Source organism: Empidonax traillii, unplaced genomic scaffold (assembly GCF_003031625.1).
Source record: "Empidonax traillii isolate 1590-97213 ecotype Southwest subspecies unplaced genomic scaffold, ASM303162v1 scaffold1374:size120139, whole genome shotgun sequence".
NCBI classification, from domain to species: domain Eukaryota; kingdom Metazoa; phylum Chordata; class Aves; order Passeriformes; family Tyrannidae; genus Empidonax; species Empidonax traillii.
The window spans coordinates 89,900-116,780 of record NW_020956567.1 but is presented as its reverse complement, the minus strand read 5'-3'; the positions used below and the strand labels follow the sequence as shown (position 1 = coordinate 116,780).

The 26,881-nt window shown below is 46.8% G+C and overlaps 1 protein-coding gene across 1 annotated transcript in view; it reads right to left on the bottom strand.

Annotated features, from left to right (window-relative positions):
• Positions 1-6,247: 6,247 nt before the first annotated feature.
• Positions 6,248-26,881, bottom strand: part of LOC114069845 (voltage-dependent N-type calcium channel subunit alpha-1B-like) — a gene marked incomplete at its 5' end in the record, with an annotated part of 92,886 nt that continues 72,252 nt past the window's right edge. Inside the window, 5 exons of the mRNA XM_027906922.1 lie at positions 6,248-6,317; positions 6,449-6,511; positions 13,834-13,940; positions 19,709-19,776; positions 26,484-26,601. Of these exons, the coding sequence (XP_027762723.1) occupies positions 6,248-6,317; positions 6,449-6,511; positions 13,834-13,940; positions 19,709-19,776; positions 26,484-26,601 (426 nt within the window). The remainder of the gene's footprint in view (positions 6,318-6,448; positions 6,512-13,833; positions 13,941-19,708; positions 19,777-26,483; positions 26,602-26,881) is intronic.

Below are 26,881 nucleotides of genomic sequence, written 5' to 3'. Positions count from 1 at the left end.
TGTCCGGCTGCGTTTGCGTGACTCGGCTCTCTCCGAGTAACCGGTAAAAAAATGAGCCTTTGTGATAACAAATATTTATTCCACAGGAAAAAAAACAACCCTATTTATGAAGCCAACTCCTTATATGAAACCCTGTTTGCTTCTTAAAATCCTTCTGATCCATTAAGAGAATTGCCCTGTAAATCACTTCTGACTTGCAGACATGGTACAAACGTTGCTGTTGATTCTCTTGCTTTACAATTCCATCCCATCCCTATTTTCTGTCTGGAGAATATTCCTCATTTTTTTAAGGGTACTGGCACTATAGCCAGTCTTTAGATCCTCTAGGCTTGAACTGCTGTAGTAGATAATGCTGCTAATTCCAGCTGCACTGGTTTTGCTGGGATTAAGAAGCCAACAGACAACTCCTGCCTGTGGCTGGAAAGAAAACCACACAATTTGTGTAGAATCAAATAAAATTCATATTAATGAATCAGTGACTCATGTTGGTATAAGGAAAAAAGGCAGCCAGTCACTGTGTGGATGGTTCAGGAAAGGAAAGCCTATTTTTAGGCATATTCTAATCTTAGGGTACTCCTGAATGATTAAAGATTTTGTGACCATAACCTTTCCAACCGTTGCTGCAGTTCATGGCAATCCTTAAAATTTTGCTTCCGTAAATAATGAATGAAAGCTGACTACGAGGAACATAATAATTTGATGTTAAAAATACCTCCACATTAGGCTGTGGGTACAAGAGAGTGTGTTCTGATTAGACATGAAAGGCAATTTCTTGTTAAAACACAGCTCCAACAAAAACCATGCAACAAACCCTTCCCACTGAAATCTTATTTTCTGTTCATAAACTTGGGAGTTCATAAACTCTCCCCACTTCCATTTTCCACTTGGAAAACACGAGGAAACCTTTCAGTCTGGGGCAGGAATGCACAAAGCGGGGGGGGGGTGGTGGTGTTATCTCTCTTGGATTTGATAAAACGATTTTCTATCAGGTGAACTCACCACCAGTGGTTAAATTTGCTTTGCCAGTGACCCCAGGAGTTGCTACTTGGATGCTCCAGCACCTTTTTCTCCCTCCTGAGCTCCCCCAGGAGATGCTCTGAGCTCTCCCACTGAGCTGGTGCCTCACACACGCCTCGGTCCCGGTGTCTGTGCTGCTGCAGAAGACACTGCCCAGACCCTTCCAATTTTATTCTTGAATTTGATTTGGGGTTTATGCGAGACAGTTTTTGATATGGCAGTTTCTCAGAAAGAAAACATTTTCTTCTGTAATATTTCTCCCCCCATTAGCTAAAAACTCTGAATTATTAATGTGGTCAGAGCCCGTACTGCCTGTAAATCACACCCTTACCTTCAGAAACTCACCACTGGAATTTGAAATGCCTTTCAGGCTGTCACAGATGCCAATTTTTTCATCAACAAAGTTCACTAAATGCCATGTTTTGATTTTTTTCCCCCCAATATTATCATTACTCTATTATTTCTACTCGCTTTTCCTGTTCTTTTAGACAATTTGGAGAACTGCAGATGTGCTGAGCCACAGGTAATTGGTCTCAGCAGGAGGAGGAAGCTGAGATGTCTGAGGGGGACAGAGCTGAGCATCTCTGGGGGGGCTTTGGGGAGCAGCTGAGCTCATGTGGCCAATGTAGAGCCTGAAAGTTTATGGAGTCACAGACTGGGTTGGGTTGGAAGGGACCTTAAAATCATGTGGTTCCACCCCCTGCCATGGGCAGGAACACCTTCCACTAGCCCAGGTTATTCCAAGCCCAGTTCAACCTGGCCTTGGACACTTCCAGGGATTCAAGAGCAGCCACAGCTTCTCTGGGCACCCTGTGCCAGGGCCTCCCCACCCTCAAAGGGAAGGATTCCTTCCCAACATTCCATCTAACTCTGCCCTCTGGCAGTGGGAAGCCATTCCCTGTGTCCTGTCCCTCCATCCCTTGTCCCCAGTCCCTCTCCAGCTCTCCTGGAGCCCCTTTAGGCCCTGGAAGGGGCTCTCAGGTCTCCCTGGAGCCTTCTCTTCTCCAGGTGACCCCCCCCAGCTCTCCCAGCCTGGCTCCAGAGCAGAGGGGCTCCAGCCCTTGGAGCATCTCCGTGGCCTCCTCTGGACTCTCTCCAGCAGCTCCACATCCTTCCTGTGTTGGAGGCCCCAGATCTGGACACAGAACTCCAGGTGGGATCTGCCCAGGGCAGTTTCCAACATATCAAAAACAAAATCCAGGAGAGATCCAACACTTTGCTGCCACTCCCCTGAGGTGTCTGTGGCCCCAATTTCCTACAAGCATTAAAATAATGACCTGCTGCTGCTGCTGCTCTGGGGTTTGGCCACAGCTGAGCCCCTTGGTTTTGGGCAGCTCTGAAGGGATGCAAAGCCCAGCCAAGCTGAAGCTTCCTGGTGTTCAAGGAGCCAAAATTTCACTGCTTTCTGCTTTGAGTTTTTCACAGCAGAATGATTTCACTCAGCCACAACTCACCACCCCCCACCCTGCTCCCTGTTGCTATAACAATAAGCATTTTCTAATTGTTTTCAGTAAAAGGACATCCCCTATAAATCTGAAGAAAATGCCAGAAAATATTTCTCCTGTCTCGAGTTATGTTGCTGTGCTCAGACACAAGATCCCTCTTCAGCCCTTGAGATTTGTCTGGTATTTCACTTATGATTTGTGATCCCATAATTTCAGGCTCAGTAATAAATAACAGGGTGAGAGAGTTAAAAGCAAAATCAAAAAAAAAAAAAAAAAAAAAAAAAAAAAAAAAAAAAAAAAAAAAAAAAAAAAAAAAAAAAAAAAAAAAAAAAAAAAAAAAAAAAAAAAAAAAAAAAAAAAAAAAAAAAAAAAAAAAAAAAAAAAAAAAAAAAAAAAAAAAAAAAAAAAAAAAAAAAAAAAAAAAAAAAGGAAAAAAAAAAAAGAAAAGTTAAAAGTCACATTGCTATGGCTCGATTTAACAAAAAAACACACTGAGGTTAAATATGTGGAGCCATTAAGTTCTCCTAAACCCCAGTAAAATGATATTTACTTTAAATTATTTCTTTCCTCTCAAGTGTTGAAGCCCCACTCTCCATTCTGCCCATGACACTTCAATATCCCAGAGCAAAGTCCCACCACAAACTCCAGGCTTTTGATAAAAACCAAGACAAAACACACCAGGGAATGAAGCCACAGCCCCCCCTTTTTTTTTTGGCACCATGAGGATGGAAATAAAGCCCAGACAGTGAATATACAAAAGCACGAGATAAAGATCAAGAATAATTTGAGTTCTCGGCTGGCAAATGACAAATTCATCCTGGGAGAGGATATTTAAGGGTTTTCATTTCCCTCTGTGTGAGATCAGCCTGTCCACAGTTGGGATGGTGCAGCAGGGATGTGCTGCGGTGGTTGGGGAGGGAAAGCAGGAACTGGGGTGGGAAAGGAAACTTAAGTTTTGTTCTTAGAAGAAAAATTGGCAGGTTCGGCACTTTTGGAAAAAAATAATCCCCCCCTTGTGAAACACTGACTTTCCCTTTATTTACCATCCTGGAAATTGCCTTGAGAACGTGGAATTTGTCCTGTCTGACACCTCAGGATCTTGTTAGAAATGAACAATCAACAACAGCAACACAAAGAAAACCTCAGGTGACTGAAGGCACCAGCAGGAGTTTCATCACCTATTGCAATATAAGGATTCACATGAAAATTCAACACCCCCCAACTCCAAAATTCCACACTATTGGAAGAATCCAACCCTTGGCTGTGTGTCATTGCCTTTGTACATTTAAATTAGCTGCCAGTATGTATTTTAGATAAATGCTGATCTACTTAAAGAAATGGAGCATATCTCTATTTAATGACCTCTCCTCAGTGAATGAAAAATGTATTTTGTACTTCTTGCCTTGCCTGTATCACAAATTTGGTGTAGCACGAAAGGCTGGAATTAGCACAAGAAAACGTCTCACCTTGGGTTTAATGTATTGTTTTTTTAAGAAACTAGCCCAGGGATTTTGTCTCTAATTTCTTACCAATTTAGAATTTTTTTTTTTTTTTAATAATCAAAGAAAGAACATGGGGAAAAGCCAACTCAAAAGATTTTGGAATAAGCTTTGTTCTTTCGTAACAGATGAGCGTGGCTTTGCAAATCCTGGTTCTTAGTGATATTAAAGGCACAGGGCGTTTTATACTGTTTAAGCAAAGGAAGAGGGGAAATTTTTTGCACCTTTTAAAAGCTCTTTTTGATTAGCAGATCACTGTTCAACTTCCATCTGCGCCCAGAAATCAGAGCATTTATATCTGCTCGGTGTAATTACAGCAAAGCGCTCGCAGCAGGTAGAACCAGAGGGGTGTAAAAAGCATCCTGAACCTGTCCCAACCTTCACCCAGGGAGTGGGAATCCACAGCACCTGCCTGGCCCTGGGAGGGGTTGCTCCAGTTTATCTATTTGGATTTAAATTACCCCTCACCCCCATTTCTAACCATGACATTTCCAGTGAGTAAATAAAAACCTTCAGCTGCCTCCACGCTCCATGGGGGGCTCTGCTGACGCCCTGTGATCTCTGCTACTTTATCCATTGCACACTCTGGTGGGGTTCAGGTATTTATTTCATCCAAACAAGGGGGGGTGCTGGGGAAAATGCTCTTTTTTTTTTTTTTCCCCTCACTGAGAAAAAAAAAAAAGCCTGCTCAGCTCCTCCATCAAAAGCTGCCCTGGTTTGCATAGGAAATTACAAATTACGGCCCAGACGGTGCATAGAAATGGGAGAGAGGATGAGAAACCTCAGTGACAGCTCTTTGCAGTACAAATTGATTCCCTTCAGATAACAGATGTGAGTCATATCAGCAAAAGCAGCCTCTATTATCCCTGTCTCTGTGGCTGGGGGAGGAGGTGGGAACAGACCTCAGTGCCTCGGAATGGGGGCAAAGCCTCCTTGCAAGGGGATTTTAGTGCCTGCAGTTTGCTCTCATCCCTTTATAAAAGGCAGCTCTGCCTCTGGAAGTTTGGAAAAGGGGCCAAATTTTTTTATTCCTTATTCCTGACTGGGATAACGTTGGCTCAGATTGGTTTGGTGCAACTTCTACTGGAGCAAATCGGAGTGTTGGGGAGAGGGTGGGTGGGCAGCACCTCCCCTCCATCACCACCTTTAAACACTCCCCCTCCTCCTGCCAGGCTGGGAGGCAAGGGGAAATTTCCTTCCCCTTTCCAAAGGGAAGGACACCTCTCTCTGCACCTTTCTGCCTGTCCAGATTCCCAGCAGCCAGGAAATGCACTGGAAGAAATGAGTCAAAACCTGTCCTGGTCTGGTTTAATCCCCTCATTTTCACTGTCCCAGCCCTGTGAGACATCAAACCTCAGCCCAGACGTGTCAAAGCCACTTTTTGTTAGTCACAAAAGCTCGGTCTAGGTTACAGAAGCCAAACTCACGCATATTTTTAATATAAACACCCCCAGAACACCCAGGAAAAAAGGAAGATGTCAGGAGAGCTGGTGGGAAAGCTCCTTTGTGTCACCGTACCTTGGTCCCCGCTGGGGTACAAACCCCACACGTGTTTGAATTGCACTTACTTGTCTCTCCAAAAGCATTAAAGAAGAAAGACAACATCACATGGTAAGAGATAACCCAAAGCAGAGACACTCCCGTGGGCTGATGAGAAGCTCATGAGGAGTTTTGCTGTATTAGTCAGGTGAGAATAATGGTATTTTCTACAAACCTGCATCGGTGTCAAAGCGCCCCCTGATTCAGAGCAAAGCCAGCAAGATTTGTTTGTTAGGAAGCACGTGGAGTGAATGGAAGGTTTTCCACTGTGTTTGCTCAACCTCAGGTCCATAGGAGTTGCCAAGTGCCTCATTTTTATAAAATCTGTAGCTTTAATTTCCAACTTGAGAAGGTCAGAGTTCACGACCAGTTTCCCAAGGAAGTCTATACAGAGTTTTCCAATTTAGTCTCACTTGGACCCCGCTTCCAGGAGTTTCTTTTGAAGTCCTCCTCCAGCTTGCACTCAAGGAGTATATTTTGGCTCTCCCATTAAACCAGAGGTGCAAACGCTGGTGGAACATCAAAGCCATCAGCCCAGTGCACGATAAACACAGAGAACAAAAATACAAGTGAGAACGAGACAAACCATCAAATGGGGGCAGATGGGAAAAGAGAGGGGGAAATAGCTAAGGAAGGAATGATGGAAATAATTAAGGAGATGATAGAAAAATGAAGGAAAGAAGGGGAGGAAGAGTCACAGTCAATGGGTGAAACACTACAGAGTTGCTCACGATCAAATCACAAGCATCATATGACAGTGTTCCAGTCCTTCCACTGGATGTTGGCCTGGAGGATTTCCACAATGATGGGAATGATTCTTGGGAAAAAAACACCAGGTGGGGGGGGACTGAAGGCACCAGGAGAAAGGGAAAGAGGGTGGTTTATAAATACAGAGGTAGAAATGATAAAGAATCCATTTACTGAATATTGTAACAGAGAGCAACTCACGGTGAATTTACGCTGGAGACTGACGAGCTGCGAGATACAGTACCTCGAGTTTGCTTTACAAAACTGCACATGCAAAAACAAAACAAACAAAGAAAACAAAAAGTGAGAAAAGAAAAAAGGAGAAAAAGAAAAAAAAAAAACACCACACAAAATAAAAAAGAAGAAGAAGAAGAAAGAGCAGAGAAACCATAAAAGACATCGGGGAAGAGACTCGCATGGGCTGTGTCCTGTCGGATGCTGACGTGCACCTCGGGAGGAGACCAGGCAAGCTTCACAAAGTGTGGGAGCCACAGACACACCACCTTCTGGTTGAGGGGAGACAACCAAAAACGGAACCAAAGGGGTGTGTGGGGGGGGAAGAAATTAAAAGGTGAACCAAAAGCCACAGGATGGTGTCAGCACATCGTGCCTCCGTGTGCCATACTCACAGCGTGGGAGTCCTCCGTGGAATCATCTCCAGGACCTCAGGGAGAGGCCTCTGTGGGACCAGGTGGGCATTGCTTTTACAGCTGTGCTGCAAAGAGTTCTTTCCAGGTGGGAGCAGGATGCTAATTCCTGCTGCGAGCCTGGGGCACGAGGAGGAAGCTTAACACGGAGAACGTGGGCTGGGGGCAGGACCCTGGGCCACGTCCCAGCTCCAAAATCCACCTGAGCTCCAGCAGGAAGCTTCTCCTCAGTCCCTGCCTCAGATTTGCTCTTCAGAGGCACCTACCTCTCTCCTGGGCCAGGGCCAGGGATGTGCCTGAGCTCAGACTGGCCAGATATGGGTCACTGTGTCTGTGTTCTTTCAGTTCACAAGATATTTTGTAGATTCTCCTCCATCCAGTGTTTCTATAAACACCACAAATGCAGGGGGGGTTCTAAATATGGAAATCACTGAATTACACAGAAAAAGAGTTCATTCTGCCTCTGGCAGGGAATCGACATGAAACTAGGATAGATCTTGAATGAGGCATTAATTTTTTCATAGTTATAAATGATAATTTTTATCAATCTACATCATTCAGAGAACTGTCCCCAAGACTGAAAATAAAATCCCTTCACCTCCTGGGTTTGCCTTTCCAGCTGCAGCATTTTTTCTCCTGCTTCCTTGAGAGTTTTAATCTGTTAACAATCAATACCAGCAAACCAGAAGGCCAATTAAAATCTAATGTCCTTTGGATATCATATAAGCAGAGTTTTAAATATACATTTATTACAATTAATGGATTATTCTAAACAGAAATGTTGGCCCGGGTAGTATCTGTATAACACAAAAGCCAGAAGTTCAGAAACCTGGAATGAATATAAGAGAAATTATGGAAGGCATCATAAAAGTTTTGCTTGAAGCAAATAATCTGCTGAAACAGGTTAAAATATTCCACCTAAGCTTCAGTATTTCTACATTTTTATTGTGCCAAATGAAATAGGAGTCAGAGTGGGGTTGGCATGCCCTGCTTGCTTGCCAAGAAAATGATTGTTTCCAGGTTGCTCAAGCTGGGGACCTTTTTACTCCTTGGCTGGAGGCTGAACCCCCAGGATGTCAGGGAAACCCTGCAGAGAACAAGCACAAAGGGCCTCGAGAACAGCTAAGAAATTTCTCTGGCAAAACAGGGGGGGAAGAAATGCGGATGGAGGAGAATGTACCGGGCTGCCCTAATTTACCTGAAGTCAGCAGCAAGTCTTGTGCAACACCCGTGGCAATTTTGGGTTGGATTGCTGAGAGCAGATCTCCACATCCCTCAGCAGGAGGCTGGGATGATCTGTGGGGTTCATCCCAGCCCTGGTTGGTGCAAGTGCAGGATGGAGGCCACGCTCTCCTCCTGCCAAGTCTCCTCATCACCTGGCCAGATGATGTTACACAAGCGCTGCAGCCCTCCAGGTTCACTCCTCTGCTCCCACTGCTGCTTCTTTGAAACCAGAAATTGGAGTGAATTTGTGCTGGAAGTTCAGGGTATGAAACCACGAAGCAAAGCCACCTCCTTCTCCAAAGCAGAGTACTTGAGTTTCACTCAATGCTACTTACCATCCATGAGGGACAGGGCACAGAGGGTGTCTTTGGGTGGAGCTGAGTCACTGGCACACCACCAGCAAGGACAAAAAGGTAATCTTAACAGGAGGAATCACAGGACCTCACACACCAACACACTCCGGGGTGGGGGGAAAAGAAAGGGGAGAAATCACAAGCCAGCAAGAGAAAAAGAACACCTCTTCTAGTTCTACACATCCCCCAGCACAGCAGGGTCACGGGCTGGGTGTTCACACACGCTCCTTGCTGGGTCCTGTTGGGCACCAACAGCCCAACAGAGGTGTGGGAACAGACCCCAGTGTTCCCAAGACAGAGGGAAAAACATGGAGCCTCTGAGATGGAAAATGTCCTGGAGAAATAGAGCGATTCCCCCTCCCACCCCAGGCCTGTACAAAAGGGACAGGTGGCTCTGAGAAGTCGCAGTGAAGGGTTGGGCCACCTCTCTTGGCTCTTGGAGCTTCTCTCCTGGCTTTTCTAACTCGCTGCCATTGACAGGCAGTGCCCACCTGTGGGGCTGCAATTGAAGTGTCAACTGCTCTGAACAACCCTGGGAGGGACCAGCAGAAACCAGTCAGAGCCTGGGGACGAAGAGGCCTTTGGAGGCTGGAAGGTTGTCCTGGGAAGCACAAGTAACTCAGAAAAATGGCAGTGGGCGATTCCACAGTGTTTAGGTTTAGTGCCCACGTCCATGAGGTCTCTGTCACTGTCCACCACATTTCATCCCCAACATCTGGGAAGTTCTCCTGCCATCCAAAACTCACCCCTCCATACCTGTGACTGAATAATTTCCTTGGATCTGGCTACAAATGTCACCTATTACCACGTGGAATTAAAAAAAAAAAAAAAAACCAAACCCAAACCAAAGTCACAGAACGCAAAAGGTTTCGTTCAGTGTGACCTCACACAACTACCTACAGGCTCCTGCAAATTTAGGATTGCTAAAAAATTGCTATAACAGGACTTTTCCCAAGAAAAGGTAAAGAGAGGCCACTGGAAAATCCAGAGGTGTCAGAGGTGCCACAGCTCGTGTCCCTCTGGCTGGTCTGACTGGGCCAGGTGTGCTCAGCTCAGCCCCTTTTGTACGTGCCATTGGTGCATCTCTGGCTGGGATAGAAAAGGTGGAGGAGGAACCCAAACACAGGGAATTAAGGCATCAGGTTTAGCAAAAAAACAGGGAATGAAAGAGACTTTTGCATTGGGGTCTTTGCGAGCCTGGTGGCTCTTCCTTCCACTGGCACCTTTATGGTGGCACTACAAAGTTTTTTTGCCTTCTAATCACCCCCTTTTTCCCTCCCTCCTCCATTCTGGCCACCAAGGAGCTGCACCAATGGTTTGCTCTAAAGACCCCTTGGTCTGCACAAGTGGCTCAGTTCCAGAGGCTGAGTGGTCTCAATGCTGTAGGACACAGAAGGGTCTCCAACACAACGCTGGGCAAACTGAACGACCCCAAAAAACTCACCTCCAGAAACAACAAAGCAAGGAAAATGCTGAACAGAAAACAAACACACACAGAAAAAAGAAAATAATCACAAAAATAAGAATGAAACAACAGGCTCAAATTAAACACGTATTTTTCAAGGCAACATCGCAGCGATGGCAAAAGCAACGCACCACCTTGAGCTTTTAAACCTGGAGACCCACAAAATTAAAAGGGCCCCCTTTGGGGATAGAGTTCACCAGGTGAAGAGACAAACTGTGGTCAGGCAAATCTGTCACCCCGTGGAGGAGCAGGAGGCAAACCTCAGAAATCCTGGGAGATGGATGAAGCAGGAGCTACAAACAAGTGCAGAATGTTGTAAGGGAGCACTGGGAGGCAGAGGCAAGACAGATGATGCCTCCACACTACTGCAGTGATCAGCATGTTATTAAAAGAGATCCCCAGGACATCCATCAGTCACAAACCAGTTCGTGGCTCACACAGCCACCCGTTCCACGTGTGAAGGTGAAGGTGCCTCTTCAGACCCTCCAAGCTGACACATTAAATAAGCAACCAGGTTTTTATGCTTAGGAGATGATATTTTGCAGCCAACACAATAAGTTGAGGATTTTTTTTTTTTTTTTTTTTGGAGCTCAGTTATGTAAGGAGGCTGGAATGGCAGAGGAGAGCAGAGGGCCCAGCCTTGAGCTGCCCCAGGGGAGGTTTGGGTTGGCCATTGGGAAGAAGTTCTTTGCAGAGAGAGGGCTCAGCCCTTGGAATGGGCTGCCCAGGGAGGGGGTGGAGTCCCTGGAGGGGTTTGAGCAGAGCCTGGATGTGGCATCAGTGCCATGGGCTGGGTGACAAGGTGGGGTTGGGTCAAGGGTTGGACTTGATGATCTTGGAGGTCTTTTCCAACCTGGTTGATTCTGTGGATCTGTAACTCGTGCAGGTGAACTGCAGGCACGGGAAAAACAGAGGTGGGAGAGCAGGCAGAGAATCACAGGATATTCTGAGCCAGAAGGACCAACAGGGAGTCCAGCTCTTAAACTGGGATCAAACCCACGACCTCAGTGTAATTATAGCACAGAGCTGATCTCAGGGTCACCCCAGAGGATGGAAATGCCTGGAAGGAGCTTCGGAGGAGATCCACACACTCAGTCCTTGATGCAGGACTGACAAGGGAAGGGAGTAAAACAGCAAGCACAGCACCTCAGCAGTGAAACAGCACACCAGCCAGCAGGACTCTTCCCCAGGCTCAGCCCAGGGACAGCTTTGTCACCTCTGTGGGAGGTGGACAAGCACACCAGGAACATGAACGTCGTGACTGAGGGAATGCAAGTCACGGTGCCCTCTGCTAACACCAGTTTGACTCATGCAGGTAGAGAGAGAAAATACTGATTTTTTTTTTCCTTCTTTTTTCAGAACATCCATCCATGCTACACATGCCTGCCATGGAAATTAATTGTCACATGAATTTGTTTTCATCTGAAAAGAAAATGAAATTGTAGAACTGGAAAATGATTCCTCGTGAGAAAATAAAAATACAAACTGATTGGGGGGAGCCCCCTTGGCAGGAGGTCTTTGGGAGCTCAACCCCATTTTTTCCAGCCCTTGTTCACCACCCACTTAGTTCTGCAGGTGTTTTTGTTTCTCACTTCTTTGTGCCCAAGCTCTGCTTTTGTGGTGATATTTCCAGACACCCAAAATCCCATTTTCAAGCACTTTTTCACTCTTGGCATGTCCAGCTCTGGATCTGATCCAACAGGACTTGACGTGGACACGGGATCTGCTCCATCTTCAGGATCACTGTGCAGTTTAAGAGCATAAAAAGTGAAGTGATGAGGTAATTTGTGTCACTACTGGGGAAAGGTGCTTCAAACCTGAAAGCTGCCGCTGCTGAGCCCCTTTGGAGTCCACAGTGAGTGAATTTATGTATAAAACAAATTGCTTTGACATGGATTCATTAAATATCTTATGGATCAAGAGCCAGCAATCCATCCATGCACTTCTTTCTGTCTCACAAAACTTCTCCCTCGACTTTCCTCTACGCCATCATCCATTTGGGCATCACCCTATTGCCCTTAATGCCTTTTTTTTTTTTTGGTCCAAGTTAAAGCCCTGTGAGATTTGAGACGGGTCCTGAGAGCATCTGCCTGGTCCTACAGGAGAGCCCAGGAGAAATCCCAGGATGGTTTGTTGGATGGTGGCCCCACCCAGGGGTGTGGAAATGTTTGACATTCCAGCTGTGCTCCTTGAGTGTTCCCACAAATGTGGGATTTGGGGAAGATTCAACTGGAGGCAAAATGAGCAGAAATCCATAGTTTTGTGATCACTTGGAATTGCTGTCCCAAAGCTGGCCCTGTGGTACTGAAAACCAGGTGAAACAATCCTGGAATAAAGTGATTTTAAGCAACTTAAAAACGTGGTGTGAGACCTTCACTCCATTAAAGTGGGTTGTTTTTTTTCTGCTGAATTCTAAGAAGTCTTCACCTTCACTACGCTTTGGATTAAAGGAGAAGGAAATATTCATCATCATCTCACATTTTAAAACAACGGGATACCAAGAGCAAGATTTCAAATAACAAGTACCAAGAAATTAATCAAAGAACAAGAGCAACTGTCCTCATTTGGCTTCTCTTCAAGACTGGACAGGAAACCATTATAAGGAAAGGATTATATTTAAAACCAACAAACAGACACAGCATGAAGAGGAGCTGATTAAAGCAGAAACAGCAAAAATAAAATGGCAAGAAGAATAAAATAGCCAAATTAATAATCTTCTTTCCCTTCACATATAACAAGCTGGCTCCATTTGGCCCATTGTCTTTGATGAAGTGGATTAAACTTCCAAAAACGAGGGTCTCAAGAGCTTTGCACTGAGAGAATGAGGAGGGATCCGGCTGCATTCCAGAGATTTTGCAGTAAAATTGAACAGGAAATTTCTATTTTAACTCCCGAGCTTCCCCAGCCCTTGGAGGTCTCCCCTGTAAAAAAAGGGTCTGGAAAACATCAGCAGCTCTCAGTAAAACGTAAAAGTAAAATATTTTGGGGCCGGTTGTCCTGATGTTAAAATTCCAGAAGAGTTCAATGAACTTTTTCAGAAGAACCTGTTTTGTCAGTAAATCCTTGCAAGGTATCACAGAATAGAATCCCAGGATGGTTTGGGTGGGAAGGGAACTTTCCCAGGGACAACTTCCACTATCCCAGGTTGCTCCAAGCCCCGTCCAACCTGGCCTTGGACACTTCCAGGTTGGCACATCTCAAACACAGGCAGAACTGACCTCACCAACACCTGGATTCCACCTACAGATCATATCTTCAGTTAGAGCAGGATCTATGGAAAGGTGGTGCCCAAAGCAGTGTTTTCCAGGGATTCTGGTATTCCAGAACTTGTGCAGATGTTTCATCCATAAAATGCAAATTGTTGTTTCTGTCTGCAAAGCAGTGACTGTTGACGTACACGATTTTATTCACCTCAGAACTCTTTCAAACAGCAAAGGAAGAGCATTCCAGCATATTTTTCAGGCTGATATTTAAGAGGAGGCTTTTACATTTAAATTCTCAGAGATTGTTAAAGAAGAGTTAATGCATTCCATGCTCGTATTCCTCTGGTCATTAAAAACTCAAAGTGACATGTTAGCACTTCACCTGGTGAAATCTATCCTAGGACAGCTTAAAGAAAGAGAGATCCTTCTAAAATAGTTATTTAGAGCAAGGCAAAAGATGAGGCATAACCAAAAAAAAAAAAAAACACACACCAAATGAAAGAAATCCTTCATTAAATGCATGGTTAAGTGATCAGCACTGAATATTCAGTCAACCTAAAGCCCTGCCAGGAACAGAGATGGTCTGGAAGGGCTCACAAAGTACCATGGGATGCTGCAGTTGAACAGACACACAGTGACACTGAGAAACAGAACCCACGTGGCTCGAGGTCCCAAAAAAGCAAGGAATGCTTACGCTGCTATGGAAATGTTGGCTGCAGACATGGGGCTCACTTCGGCCACTTCCTTGGCCTTCTGCAGGGCCAGCTTCTGGTTGGTGGCTTCCTCCATCTCCTCCTCATCCTGGGGGTGGAGGGGAAATCAAGAGAAATCAGAGCACACAACAACAACAACAACAACAACCCCCAGAGCTCGTGTGTGACGGTCACTGCTGTGCTGGGAGAGCACTGGGAGCTCATCAGCACAGGGCAGGTTTTCATCTCTTCCTGCAAGGACCCCCAGGTAGGGTCTTGGTGCAAGCTGAGAGGAGAGATGTGAGGTTTGGCCACTTTTTACCAGGAACAGGTGTCCCTCCCAGAGCTTTGGTGCCTCTCTGGGGTCTCCTCCTCTCACCCCTGAGCGCTGGGCAAGGAGAGCAGGGAGAGCCCTGACCACGAGTGGGACATTTCTGGGGTGCACTGAGCCCCATTTAGCCCAGACCTGCGTGTGTAAAACCACCCTGAAAGGGATGTCCTGCTGAAATGCAGGAGAGAGGCTCCTACATCCTCCCTGACTTCTTGCCAGTGTGGCTTTCCTGAGGGAATAAATCCAATAAAACCCAAATGGATTTGACTGGTCCTGCTCCCAGCAGTTTCCCCCCAGATATTTCCACTCATCTCAGATGAATCACTGAGGACTCAGAGGGTGAAAACAAAAAAAGGAACAGTATTAAATATGGTCTGTAGACTCAGGCATAGAGCAAAAAGAGGGTTATGACCATTATTTCTGCACACCATGAGGATTTTAAAGCTCTGTTGGCACAGCAAGTGCCTGCAGAGTGTAATTGGGATTTATTTCCTCCTACCCAGTGTAACAACACGAGAAGCACCACTCAGATTCAAACCACAGGATCTTAAACAATGAGATGAGGGCAAAAAAAAAACCCACAAAAACAAAGTGCCTTGTTCATCTTCAGTGGTCCTGCAGGGGAAACATCCCCGAGACTTTCCAGCCAGCCCAATTAATAGTAAAATCATGTCAGGGTAAGCTCAGGAGCTCTGATGGCAACATCAGCATCACACACACCCAGGGAATAACCACATGTCACAGGCTCTTCTGTCAAACTTCATGAAAGGCCACAGGTCTCTCTCTCTCTCTCTCTCTCTCCCTGCCCTTCAACAGCAATGCTGTGAGGGAGTTTATCTTAAAATAACAAGAGCAGGCAGCGAGACAACCAGCTTTGAAACAGGAAATCAGAGGTTTATCCCCCCTGAATTCCATCTGCATAAACAGCTCCTTGCTCCGACTTTGGTGTTGTTTAAACTGAGCTCATTTGGAAACCGGTTCCTCCTTTAGAAGTAAAACAGAGAAGATGGAAAATTAAGAGGGAAAAAAATTGTTACCATACAAGTATTTTGATTTTGTTTTGTTTTGTTTTTTCCTTTTTCAAATGGTAGCAAATATAATCAGGCAATTCTTACTGTCGTGAGTGGAGGACGTGAGCCAGGCCATCAAAAAAATGACCTGCTGAGCAATTACACAAAGTCAATATTTCTCAGCTGCCAAATTGCAGTAAATTTATCAATGGTTTGGAGGCTCGTTGGAGATCCAGGGGGGTTCATGGTTTAACCCTGGCCAGCAGCTGCTCACTCACACCCACCCTGGGGGGACAGGGGAGGAAGCCAGAGGTAATTGAGGTAATGAAATTCGGGGGTTGACATCAAGACAGTTTAATAGGGAAAGTAAAAGCCGTGAAGGCAAGCAAAGAAAGGCATTAAATCCCATTTCCCATCACAGGCAGCCCTGTGATCACATCCCTCAGCCCTGCCCAGGACATCAGGGCTCCAGCACATGCAACAGCGACCGGGAAAGACAAACTCCATCACTCCAAATATCCCTCCTGTCCTCCTTCTCCCCCAGCTTTACATGCTGAGCGTGAAGCCACATGTTCTGGAACATTCCATGGGTCAGTTGGGGTCAGTTTTGTTCCCCCCCCAAATCCTTGTGCACCCCCCAAACTCCTCCCCTGGGTTCTGTAAATGCTGCTCAGCACTAATAAAACAACCCTGGGTCAGGCATCATTCCCAGCCCAAATCCAAATCCCAGTCATCAGCTACTGGGAAAAAAATTAACTCTACCCCATCCTAACCCATCACAAACCTGCAGAATGTAAGATTTGTTATGAATAAAGCCCCAATTAAAAGGCTTTTGAAGATTTCCTTTCACCCCCCCCAGGTATGTTCAAGTTGTTTCCTCTCTCGAGGAATCTCCGACAGCCTTAAAATCAAAGGCTCTTGATTTTTCTTTCTCTGCACCAAGAGCAGCAGGTGCAGTTTCTAAAATGGCTTTAAAAATGTGTAGCTTCTGCTCTATCCCCCCTGGTGCCTCAGTAATTCTGCTGGATGCCACATCTTGAAGGAACAGCAAAAACCACCCAAGGTTGTGGTAAATTCAGCCAATCCTAACTCAGAACGAGCCCACTCTTCAGCAGATATTTAATAATATTATTTAATAATAATAATATTTGTAGTATTTTAAATAGTAATATTTATTTAACAGAGTATTTAATAATATTTCTGTAGCTCCTCCCATAGAGAAATTGCAGCTCACTCCAAAAATTAATCAATTTTTTGGCCTGATATTTGACCTGAGAGGTCTCACTGGAGCTCTGATGGCAACATCCATCCATCCATCCATCCATCCCACCTCCACCACCAGCCCAGCCTGTCCCCCTCATCACACAGAAAGTGCATAGAAAGGCCTTCCCTGTAAGAACATCCCTCTTTTATGATTCCTTTCTGTTTCCTAGAGCCCTAAATCTTAATTAAAATCAGTTTATCACATGGTAAACCCCATTTTTTTGAGCTAATCATAATGATATAGATCATTAACACTGACTGGTCTTTAATAAATTCACCAATTAAAGCCCTCACCACTGGGGGGGGGAGGAGGAGGGGGATTCGTGGATGTTCAACTCTTGGTTTGGCTGCTTCAGGCTATTATTTCTGGGAATTTCTCAACCCTTTCGTACCTTTTTATGTCAAATTCACACATCCCTCCTACCCCCCATTCCATGATTTTATCCTGGTTTCTCAGGGATCACTGAGATAAAAAAAAAACCACTTTGTGCATTAAAGATATTTAGGAAAATGAAGGGTCAGTTGAGGTGGCTTAATGAGAATGAAGGATCTGCTTTATCTCAGTATATGAATTTATCTCAACCCATCAGTACAAGTGACAAAATTCATGGATTGAGATAAAGCCCATCAGGGCCAAGGTGGGATGCTCAGGGGGAGAGAAGATTTTAAAGGCAAATTCGGGGGGCAATTGTAGATTCCACCCGAATAAGTGAACGGGGAGGAAAACTTGCCAATATTTGGGAAAAAAACAGAGGGTAGAAAACCCAGAGGGATTTAGAAGAGTTCCCAGAACTCACTAGAAATGAGGTTGGCAGAGTTTGAGTCAGTGGGAAGGGAAGGGCAGCACAGGAAGAGGAGATGAGAGAGCTGGGGAGGGAGAGGCTGCAGGGCAGGTTCTTTAGAGATTGAAAACAAAGGTGATTCTTTTTCATCCCCTCGTTTCTGTGAGTCATTCCTAAGCACTGGTGAGTTTTGTAACACGCACTGGATGACCAAGCTTAAGTTAAATATAGTCCCAGTTCTGAGAACTCCTTTACAGGTCACAAGGCCCAGGTAAGAAAGGGCCAAAACGCCGTGCTAAATAAATCCAAATTATCATCCCAAAGTGGAAATCTTGAAAGTTGAAATGTTTCTGTCCTGAGGCTGCAAAGCTTTGTGTCTTCCCCAAACAGAGGCAGTTGCCAACTGCTCCTGCTTTTCCCACATAATGTGCAGTATTTACAGCAGAAATGTCAAGAAAGTCCCCTGAGATCAACAGACTCCCAAGTAACTCAGTTGTATCTCTGGGCCATTTTTGGTTTTGCATGATCACATTTACTTAGCAAGAAATCCCTCATTCTCCAGGTATGTGTATAACTGAATTACTTTTATCTTTTTTCTCTTCTTTTGCAAGCTCTGGTGATTTTTTTTTTTTTTTGATCATAAATAAAATTTAAAAAAAAAGAGGAAAAAAGAGAGTTTCTCAAGAAGCTTTATGCTTTAGCCAAGCTGCTGAATCCATCAATATTTAATTATACTTTATAAACATCAACAAAGTCAGGTTTTTAAGTGTCCCTGTCAGCTGCTGAAATATTCACAAGAAAGCACTTAAAGGATTAAGAAAGAAGCAGGGATGAGCTTCCTTATCCAAGAATTGTGCTGGGCCTGATCCTCTCTCTTAGCACATGCAAGGGATTCCCATAAATCTGGCAGGATCTGTGCCTCCAGGCTGCAGATTTCTGGGAGTGTTTGTTAGAAAGAATAGAAACAGCTGAGCTGCTGAAAGGGAAAAACTTCCCAGAAAAAAAAAATAAACAAAAAAACCCAAAGAGCCATTAAATGCAGCCCTGAGCTGATTGGGAGAGAAGGGGGGATGAGGAACATGGCCTGAGACACAGGAATATTTATCTGACACCTGAAAGTACAGTCTGGGCTGGATACTGGATGTCAGGAAACACTCTCCAGGCAAAGCTGGGAGCTGGAGCTACTCCTGCAGCTCCACAGAGGGGACAACAAGCTGGGAAAGACAAGCTCAGCCACAACAGGGAGGTGGATTCTGACTTGGGGGGCGGGAAACTCCCAGAAATCTGTGTGTCCCCGAGCTGTGGAGGTGCAGGTGTATCCACAGAAGCACTGAGGTCCAGGATCATCACATCTGACCACATATTAGAGATACTCTCATGGAAAGGAGATCCATCAGAAGACCCAGGAGCATAAAAGGGAATTTTGGGGAATGGAGTGCACCCAAATGACCACCAAAGACCCTGGAAAGACTCCTACATCCAAATAAATTCACTGGAATAATTAGCCTATATTAATGTATTAACAAAACATAATTAATATGCATTATAAATGTGATGAATATGTATTATTTCCATGAATATAACCTGGGCTGTGGGGTTGCTGCTCACGAAACTTTGAGGAATAATCCCCATGCTCCCAGCACTGCAACAGAGTATTGTTGGCTTTCCAACCCCCAAAAAAGCTGGTTGCAGAGTTTATTTCCCAGTTTTCAGTGGCAGCAGCAGCACAGTAATGGGGGTTCATGGTTTTAGCAGTGAGAAAAAACTGGAAATCTGCAAAACGTGCAAAAAAAAAAACCCCTCATGCTGCTCATAAACACCTGTGAGTGTGGTACAATGAGAAACCCAAAGTACATAATAATACAAATATCAGGGGCAGCACACTTGAAATCCTTCTTGTGCAATACTGAGCCTGTCAGTTTTATATATATATATATACATACACACAAAATTCTGCATACACTAAAGCTACATCGGTGTCATCGCCATCTCTTGCCAGGGCCTGTGCTCAGGTTGGGGTTTCTCTTCCCCTGGTGAGGGGCAGGAAGGTTTAACACCTGCACTGGCTGTTCCAAACACCCTCTGCAAGCTCCAGGGGGCTGACTGGAAAATTTTAATTCTTTAATCCACCCCAAACCTCAGCGAGGGAAGAAACACGAGTGCGAGACGGCAAAGGCGGCAACACAACACCTGCCTTTGCTCATTCAAACCTGGGAATTGCTTCTGCTCTGCTCTTGGAAACAGCAAAAGTGCCTGAGCACCTCCCCACAGCAGTGAGATGAGCAATGCCCGCTGCCGCTAAAACAAAGGAAAGGGCACAAAATATTCACTGCAACGAGCCTGGAATGAAACAAAAACCCCAAGGAGAATAAACAGAAAACTGGAAAAAAGAGGTATGGCATGAGCAGGCTCAGGGAAGCTGGCAGGGTGTAATTTTGGGTCATCAGCTGCCTTCTGAGTTGGAAGAAACAGGAATGTGGCACGTACGTACCTTGGTCAGCTCCTGGGCGTTGGCCAGGTTGTCCACAGCGATGGCCAAGAAGACGTTCAGGAGGGTGTCTTTTTGGGGGGGGCAGATAAGGAAAAACTCCTCACCCAGCGGGTACAGCAAAATGTTCCCCTCTGCTGCCACCACCCTGCTTTCCCCACTTATGGATTATGTGTTGTGGATTGACCCCCTGCATTCCCGAGCCACCCCCTCTGCCTGGAGCTCTGCAGCCCAGGAGGGGCTGGATGTCCCTTGATCTCCTCCCCAGCACCTGTCCCTGCTGGGGACACACACAGGGGCTGAGCAGGGGGGCTTTACAACCCTTAGGGACACCACAGCCCCCAGTTTTTCACTCTGGAGACCCCCCCTCCACCCCTGCCCACACACCCCTTCATTCCCCCCCCTCCACACACACACTTTGTTTAAAAGGACAACCAGTTGAGCTGCAGGAAATGGGTCATTTTAAAGCCAATATTTGCAGAATAAATACCCAGAGCTACACAAAGGTGTTGGGTGGCAGAGAAGATGAAGCTCAGTCGCTGCTGGGTTACAGTGCTGGGAAAAAAAAAAAAAAACACCCTGGCTTGTCCTGCTGAAGTCCACAATGGACAATGGGAGCATCCTGGCCATCCTCCACCCCCAGTGCTGCAGCCCCAGCTCCAGGAGAGCCTGGGAGCAGGACACCCATTCCCAGGTAATGAGCTCTGCTGGGAAACAGGCTGTGAGTCCAGCCCAAATTGCAGCAAGCCCAGCTAAACAAGGGCAGTGCCCACGCCTGGCTGGTCCCTCTGCACAGCCCTGCATTAGATCACTGAGACACAGCATGGGCCTCTGATTATTTATTCATGTTGTATTTTCATTTTTTCCACCTAATGATTTCAGCCATGGGTTGTTTTATTGTATTCATTCCAGCTCTGTGTCTGCAAAGCAGCCCCAAAGCAACCATAAATCAGGAAACTTTGCCTGGGAGAGGAGGGCAAGCAAAGCAAAACCGAGTTGAAACGACTCTCCCAAGGACAAAAGGCATTTTGCTCTTGCACATTACCTGGTGACAGGAGAGTCACTCACTCCAGAGCTGTGGAAAGTTGTGTTTGCTCCTCCTAATAGGAATGGACATGAGAATGGAGTTGATCTCAGGAGTATGGACCCTCTGGAGATCTAAAAGGCTTTAGCAACCAAGTGGTGCTTCTGTTTGCACTGCAGGGTCCTCACCAGAGCCAAACGTGGGGCTGGGACCAGCTGCAGGTCCCCCGTGGAAGGACTTCAGGAAACTAATCCAGGTATTTGTAGGGGGCTCCAGGACAGCTGGAGAAGGACTTTGGACAAGGGCCTGGAGTGACAGGACAGGGGTGAATGGCTTAAACTTGACAGAGGGCAGGGTTAGATGGGATATCGGGGAGAAATCCTTTCCTGTGAGGGTGGGGAGGTTCTGGCACAGGTTGCCCAGAGAAGCTGTGGCTGCCCCATCCCTGGAAGTGTCCAAGGCCAGGTTGGAGTTACCTGGGCTGGTGGAAGGTGTCCCTGCCCATGGCAGGGGGTGGAATGGAATTGGGTCCCTCCCAACCCAAACCAGTGTGGGATTCTCTGTTGGGTTGAAGTGTCCCCTGCTCTGTCCTAGCTCAGGGCAATGCTGAGTGAGGGCAGCACAGGGGGTGAGGATGGGGAGCTGGGGGAGCCACAAATCCCTCCTGTGAGGGGAGGAGAGGTGAGGGATGAGCTCCCAGAGTGCTGCCAATCTGCAACAAGATTTTGGGAAACCTTGGCCTCAGTGCCCCTCCCTTGCTTTCCCTTCCTCAGGAGACCTCCTGGTGGAGGCACCTGAGGTTTCTCTGCAGGCAGAGGAGCCAAGAGTGGGGCCAGGCTGATTCACCACCTGCAGCTGTATCTCCCAAACAAGGCTGTGCCCAGAACCCCTCATGTCCCAGCAGGCCCCACCTTGGCTCGGGCACTGTTGGCTGCAGAGCTCTGGTCCCACATGGCCGTGGCACCAGGAGACTTCCCAAGGCAGCCAGGGACCAAAGCTGGCCCAAACAGTGATCTCAAAGCCTCTTTGCTTCCCCTCTCAAGAGCTTTTACCAAACCTAATTCAGCCAAGACTTCAGACCCAGGCATTCCCATCTCTAGTTCCCATTGGGATGAGCGTCCCCAGAGCCTGATGTCCATCAAACCTGGAGCCTGTGCCTGTGCCAGTGGGAAGCAGGAGTTGTATTAATCTCTTAGGATGCATCTGCATCCTCCCTGACTGCCAAACCCCGCAGGGGAGGGGATGCAGAGCCCTGGGGTTTCTCCAGCCAGGAACCACGTCATCCATCGGTTTTTCTCCATCTCATGTGACATGGGATGGAGGTTTTTACCAGCTGGAGACAAATCCTCTGGGACAGACAGAGGTTTGAAACATGAAGCCCATAAACTGCTCCTTCCCTCATTCCAGGAGGGCAGGGAGTGGTGTGGGTGGGAGCACCTCGATCCCAGAGAGCCCAGGAAAAGATGATGCTGGAATTATCGCCCCCTCCCACACTCGCTCAACATTTCACTTGCAAAGATATTAAATCCCCCATTTCCTTTGAGCTGAGGGCTGGTTTGCAGGTGGAGGGACAGAGGTAGCAGACAGGGGGGCTGAGGCACCACTGGGGTGCTGGTCTGTGCTGGGTGTTTGGGTTTCTTCCTCTGGGGTGCTTCCAACGTGCTGGAAGCACTTCCAAACCTCCTACTCCGGGAATAAATGTCTCAGCAATAAAACTGTCTTCCTACCCCTGCCTCCCACACACACACATGCTCAGAGTGTCTCGTGTAACAGAAGCAACCACTGGAAATATAATTAATTTTTTTTGTTGTTGTTTTATCAGATCAGGCTGTTTTGATCCGTTTCCAAGCAGACACAGTCTGGCAGACTTGGGTGTTTCTGCCCTCAGAAAAAGGTCCTTCAGTCCTTTCTGCAGAGCTGTGGGATTCCCAAATATCCCCCAAACTCCAGGCTCTGACTCAGAGCCTGGGACAGGATGGATCTTCTGCCCAGCAGTTGAAGGGCAGCACCTCCAGGCAGTTCCTGCTTTTCTTTTCAGGCTCCTCTGCAGTTTTGTTTTGGTTTTTTTTTTCCCCTCAACAGATGCCTCCATTTATCAATTAACTAGACAGCAATGAATACAGGCATGGTGTCATTTCCTAGCAAATGGGCCAAATCCTGCTGCTACTCCAGTGACACCACTTCCATTAAACCCTTTGTGGTTCCCCACAGACTCGCTGCAACTGGAAACATGAAGTGAGACACTCCTGACTTAGAAAAACAAACTTCCAGGATCTTTGCCTTGCGATGATCCCTTGAAAAAGTAAATTGGATCCGAAGGAAGATTCAAAGTGCATGAGAAGCAGCACAAATCAGCCCCAACCCACCTTTCTTCTTCAGGGAAAAGAACAATCCTGATGCCCTGAACAGCTCAGGGAGAAGAAAAGAGTCCCTCATGGTTGAAAGGAGCAGGTTTTGCAAGATGACCCAAAATCACCAGTTCCAGTTCCCTAATGAGATTTGATCCATTCTGCCCAAACTCTTTAAAAAAAGTGGCAAAGTTCACAAAGTGAAAATAAACCCCCTCCCAGCAGAGGAAACGAAGTGCCTTTTGCTGATCAGCTCCAGAAGGGCTTTGGCTGATTTCAGTAGTGATACAAGAAAATAAGAACCAGTAAGAAAATAAAACTGAAAAGTCCTGCTTAAGAAATTCAGTCTCAGCACAGCTGTGTGGGGAAGGATGGAAAAGCCACACTTGACACATTGCATAAAAAAAAGGTACATTTTTAAAGCTTTTTGGAGGGAGTTCTGCAAGGCAGAGTGGACAGATCTTTATGAAGTCCCAATTTAGAGCAATGAAGTCACACGAATCTAATCTAATAATTAATTTAAAGTGAGTTAATCATCTTTGATGATCCTTCCAGCTCAGGATATCACATGATTCTGTGTTTCTAGTCTAGAATTAAGCTGATCAACAACTCAGACTGCTCTTTCTAGTGTGTTCTCACGGGCTGTGGGGTCTCCTTGGGGAGTGACCCCAAAGTTGGGACACACTCTCACTCACCTGTCCTTAACTCTGCAGCACCACTGCATTAATGATTGTCTTACCCCCTGCAGCAATGCAGGGCTGTTCTTTCCTGGCAAACTAAACTTTATTTTCAGATGTTCCTGGTTGTGTTTTGACAGTTGATGATAACTTAAGTCGCTGGTAAGTCCCAGAGTTCAGCCTCCCCTCGGGGATAAATGAGTGCCTGCTGCTTGCTCTCAGCATCACAGACAGAGCTGGTGAACAGCAGGGTTAGACCTGACCTTCCCCAAATGCTGCCTGAAATATCAGCACAGGCTTTAGTGGAATCACTGCTGGAAAACACACACTGGAGAGGTTTAACCCCTCAGCCTTCATCACCACACACCCCAGGCCCTCCCCTCCTGCCCACGGTGCTCCAAGGCCAGCAGGTCTGTGTGGGGCAGAAAGGCTCTTACACACTCTCTGGGGAAGCTGCTGATATTCCCAGACTAAGTTTCTACAAGGGCCGGGTCTCTAATTCTCCAATGGGGATTTAAATCTCCACAGAAATTAATAGGTCTGTCTTAGGTTTATAGCTCACAGAATCCCAGAACGGTTTGCGTTGGAAGGGACCTTAAAGATCATCTCCTTCCACCCCCTGCCATGGGCAGGGTCACCTCCCACCAGACCAGGCTGCTCCAAGCTGGCCTTGAACACTTCCAGGGATGGGGCAGCCACAGCTTCTCTTTAGAGATGCTGGAAAACCTCAGAAGTTGGTGGAAGAAGCCTTCCAGGAAATTACAGAAGCACATGGAAATTACCAGCACATGGCTCTGGGCAAAGGGGAGGGGAAAGGCACTGGAAATGTCTCAGGAAAACAGCCATGAAAGCCACTACCTGGATCACCTCAGAAGGGAAAGCCAGGATGAGCTCTGAGGAGAACGTGGATAAGGTTTCACCTCCCCACTCTCACAGCAAGCAAAGGCAAATACCAAGCTCATGGCAGTGGCAGCAGGTGAGCCAGGTCCTTATTCCCTGCCCTTGAACACCTCCTGCTCTTTCCCTTTTAATCAAAACTAAAGGAGAAGGGAGAAGCCCCCTCTGAATTAAAGGTGAGGAAGGGAATTAATACCCTGTGCCTCGAAACTGCTGGATCGTAGCTGCTCTGAGGGGAAAAGTCTCTCCCTCAGCTGTGCTGTCAAGCCTGATTACAGCTTAATCTCATTTTCAAATGCCAAGCCCGGAGGATTTAGAGCTCTCCCTCCCTCCCAGCTCTCCATTGACCCAGTTTTCCACAGGCTGTGTTTCTGGAAGGGGCTGGGAGGTGGATGTCTGAGCGTGGCTGCCCAGCCAGGCGGGCACCGCGGCTCCGACAGCGCCGGATAATGGGATAAATCCCGCAGGGACGCGCTGGTGTGACAAGCACAGCTCTGTCTGTCTGCTCTGCTCTTCCCTACCCCTGTTCCTCGTGCTAATGGGGGGGATCCCAGGCAGAGGAAAGGGCTGGAGACACCTCTTGTCACCTCAGCCTCGGGCTGAAGCAGCCCCTGTTTGTGGCAGCTCAGTGTCTTTAGCCCAAGCATTGCCCCCCACGACCCCTCCCTCTCTCCCAGGTACCCAGCCAGCCCAAAGAACACCAGGAAAAGATGAACTCTGGGATTGTAACCAGCAAGAAGGTTCTCCCTGCTGGGAAAGCCCCCAGAGAGCTCCCAAGCAGAGCAGCAAGACTCAGTTATTCACAGAACAAACAAACCAGCTGGGCTGCTTTGTCTCTGCAATGGTTTCCCAAGTTTCATTTTTGAGGCTGCTCTGTTTGACTCCAACTTGTGGCTGCAGGCAGCAAACATCCCACCAAGGATCCTGTACCTGCTTAATGGGAGCAATTCCACAGAGCAATTCCATCAGCAGGGACAGAGCCACCCCAGCCCCTCTGCTCTGGCTTCTCCTCATCACACCCAGATGGGACATCAGGGAATTGCCTCATTGCTGTATAAAATACAGCCTGCCTTCCCAAATCCCATCTCCTGTTCTTGCCTCCTTGATCCAGTCAGGACATATCAGACATCAAAAAGCTGCTTGTTCCCCACAGCCACCCTGGGATATTTTGGGGGGAGGCACAAGCCCCCAATTCCTTCTTGCCCTCAAGAGATTTTCATCTCTAAGCAGAAAAAAACCCAGACACTTCATGTGCCAAGTCCTGGAACACGACTGAATGCTCCCAGAGCCCGAAACCCAAGATGTAGAATTAAATTTTAAGCACTAAGTGGAGACAGGATAATTTCCAGCATTTGAAACAGCACAGCTGGTTAAGCTGCCCTGTAGACAAAAGGCATCAAGAGAATGGAGCCCCATCTACCCACCAAACCAATTTCAACTCTTCCCTCCCCTTGACCAACCACAAACCATCTGTGAAGATGTTCAAGGTACAGAGGTCCTGCTCTGACCTGACTTCAGTTCTTTTTCACACGGCATAAATTAACTCATAACAGGACATTCTCAAGGAAAACACAAACTATCTCATAACAGGACGTGCTCAAGGTAAAACATAACAATCAAAACGAGATTTCATGAAATTAAATCGAATCAAAATTTCTTACGTTGCCATAAGAAAAGCGACACCAACCTGGACAACTTCACCTACAGCGTCTTAGCCCAGGTGCTGGAAGGAGAAAAGCAATAATTTGGTTTTGAAAAGGGTAAAACTGTGAGAACTCAACCAAAAACGAGGTCTTTCTGGCAGCCCAGGAAGGGCACGTGTGGAAGGATACAGTTCCCAAAGAGCGTCAGGACGATGAAGTAGATGGAGGAGAACATCCCCGAGCGGACCCCGCCCTGCGACTCTATCCCGTGGTACATCACGGCATTCCAGTCCTCCCCTGTCAGGATCTGCAGGGAGTGGAGAGAGAGGAAGAGGGGGTGACTTCAAGGAAGGACAGAGAGGTCAGGGGGAGCCAGGCAGTGTGATGCCATCCAGGAATGCTCCCTGGGCTAGGGCAGCCTCACCTCGAGTGCTGGGGGCAGTTGGGGCACCACAGTACTTAAGAGTGTCCAAAAGAGGGACACAAAGATGGTGAAGGGTCTGGAGGGGCCATACGAGGAGTGGCTGAGGGCACTTGGTGTGTTCAGCTGGAGAGGAGGAGACTGAGGTCAGACCTCACCAGGGTCT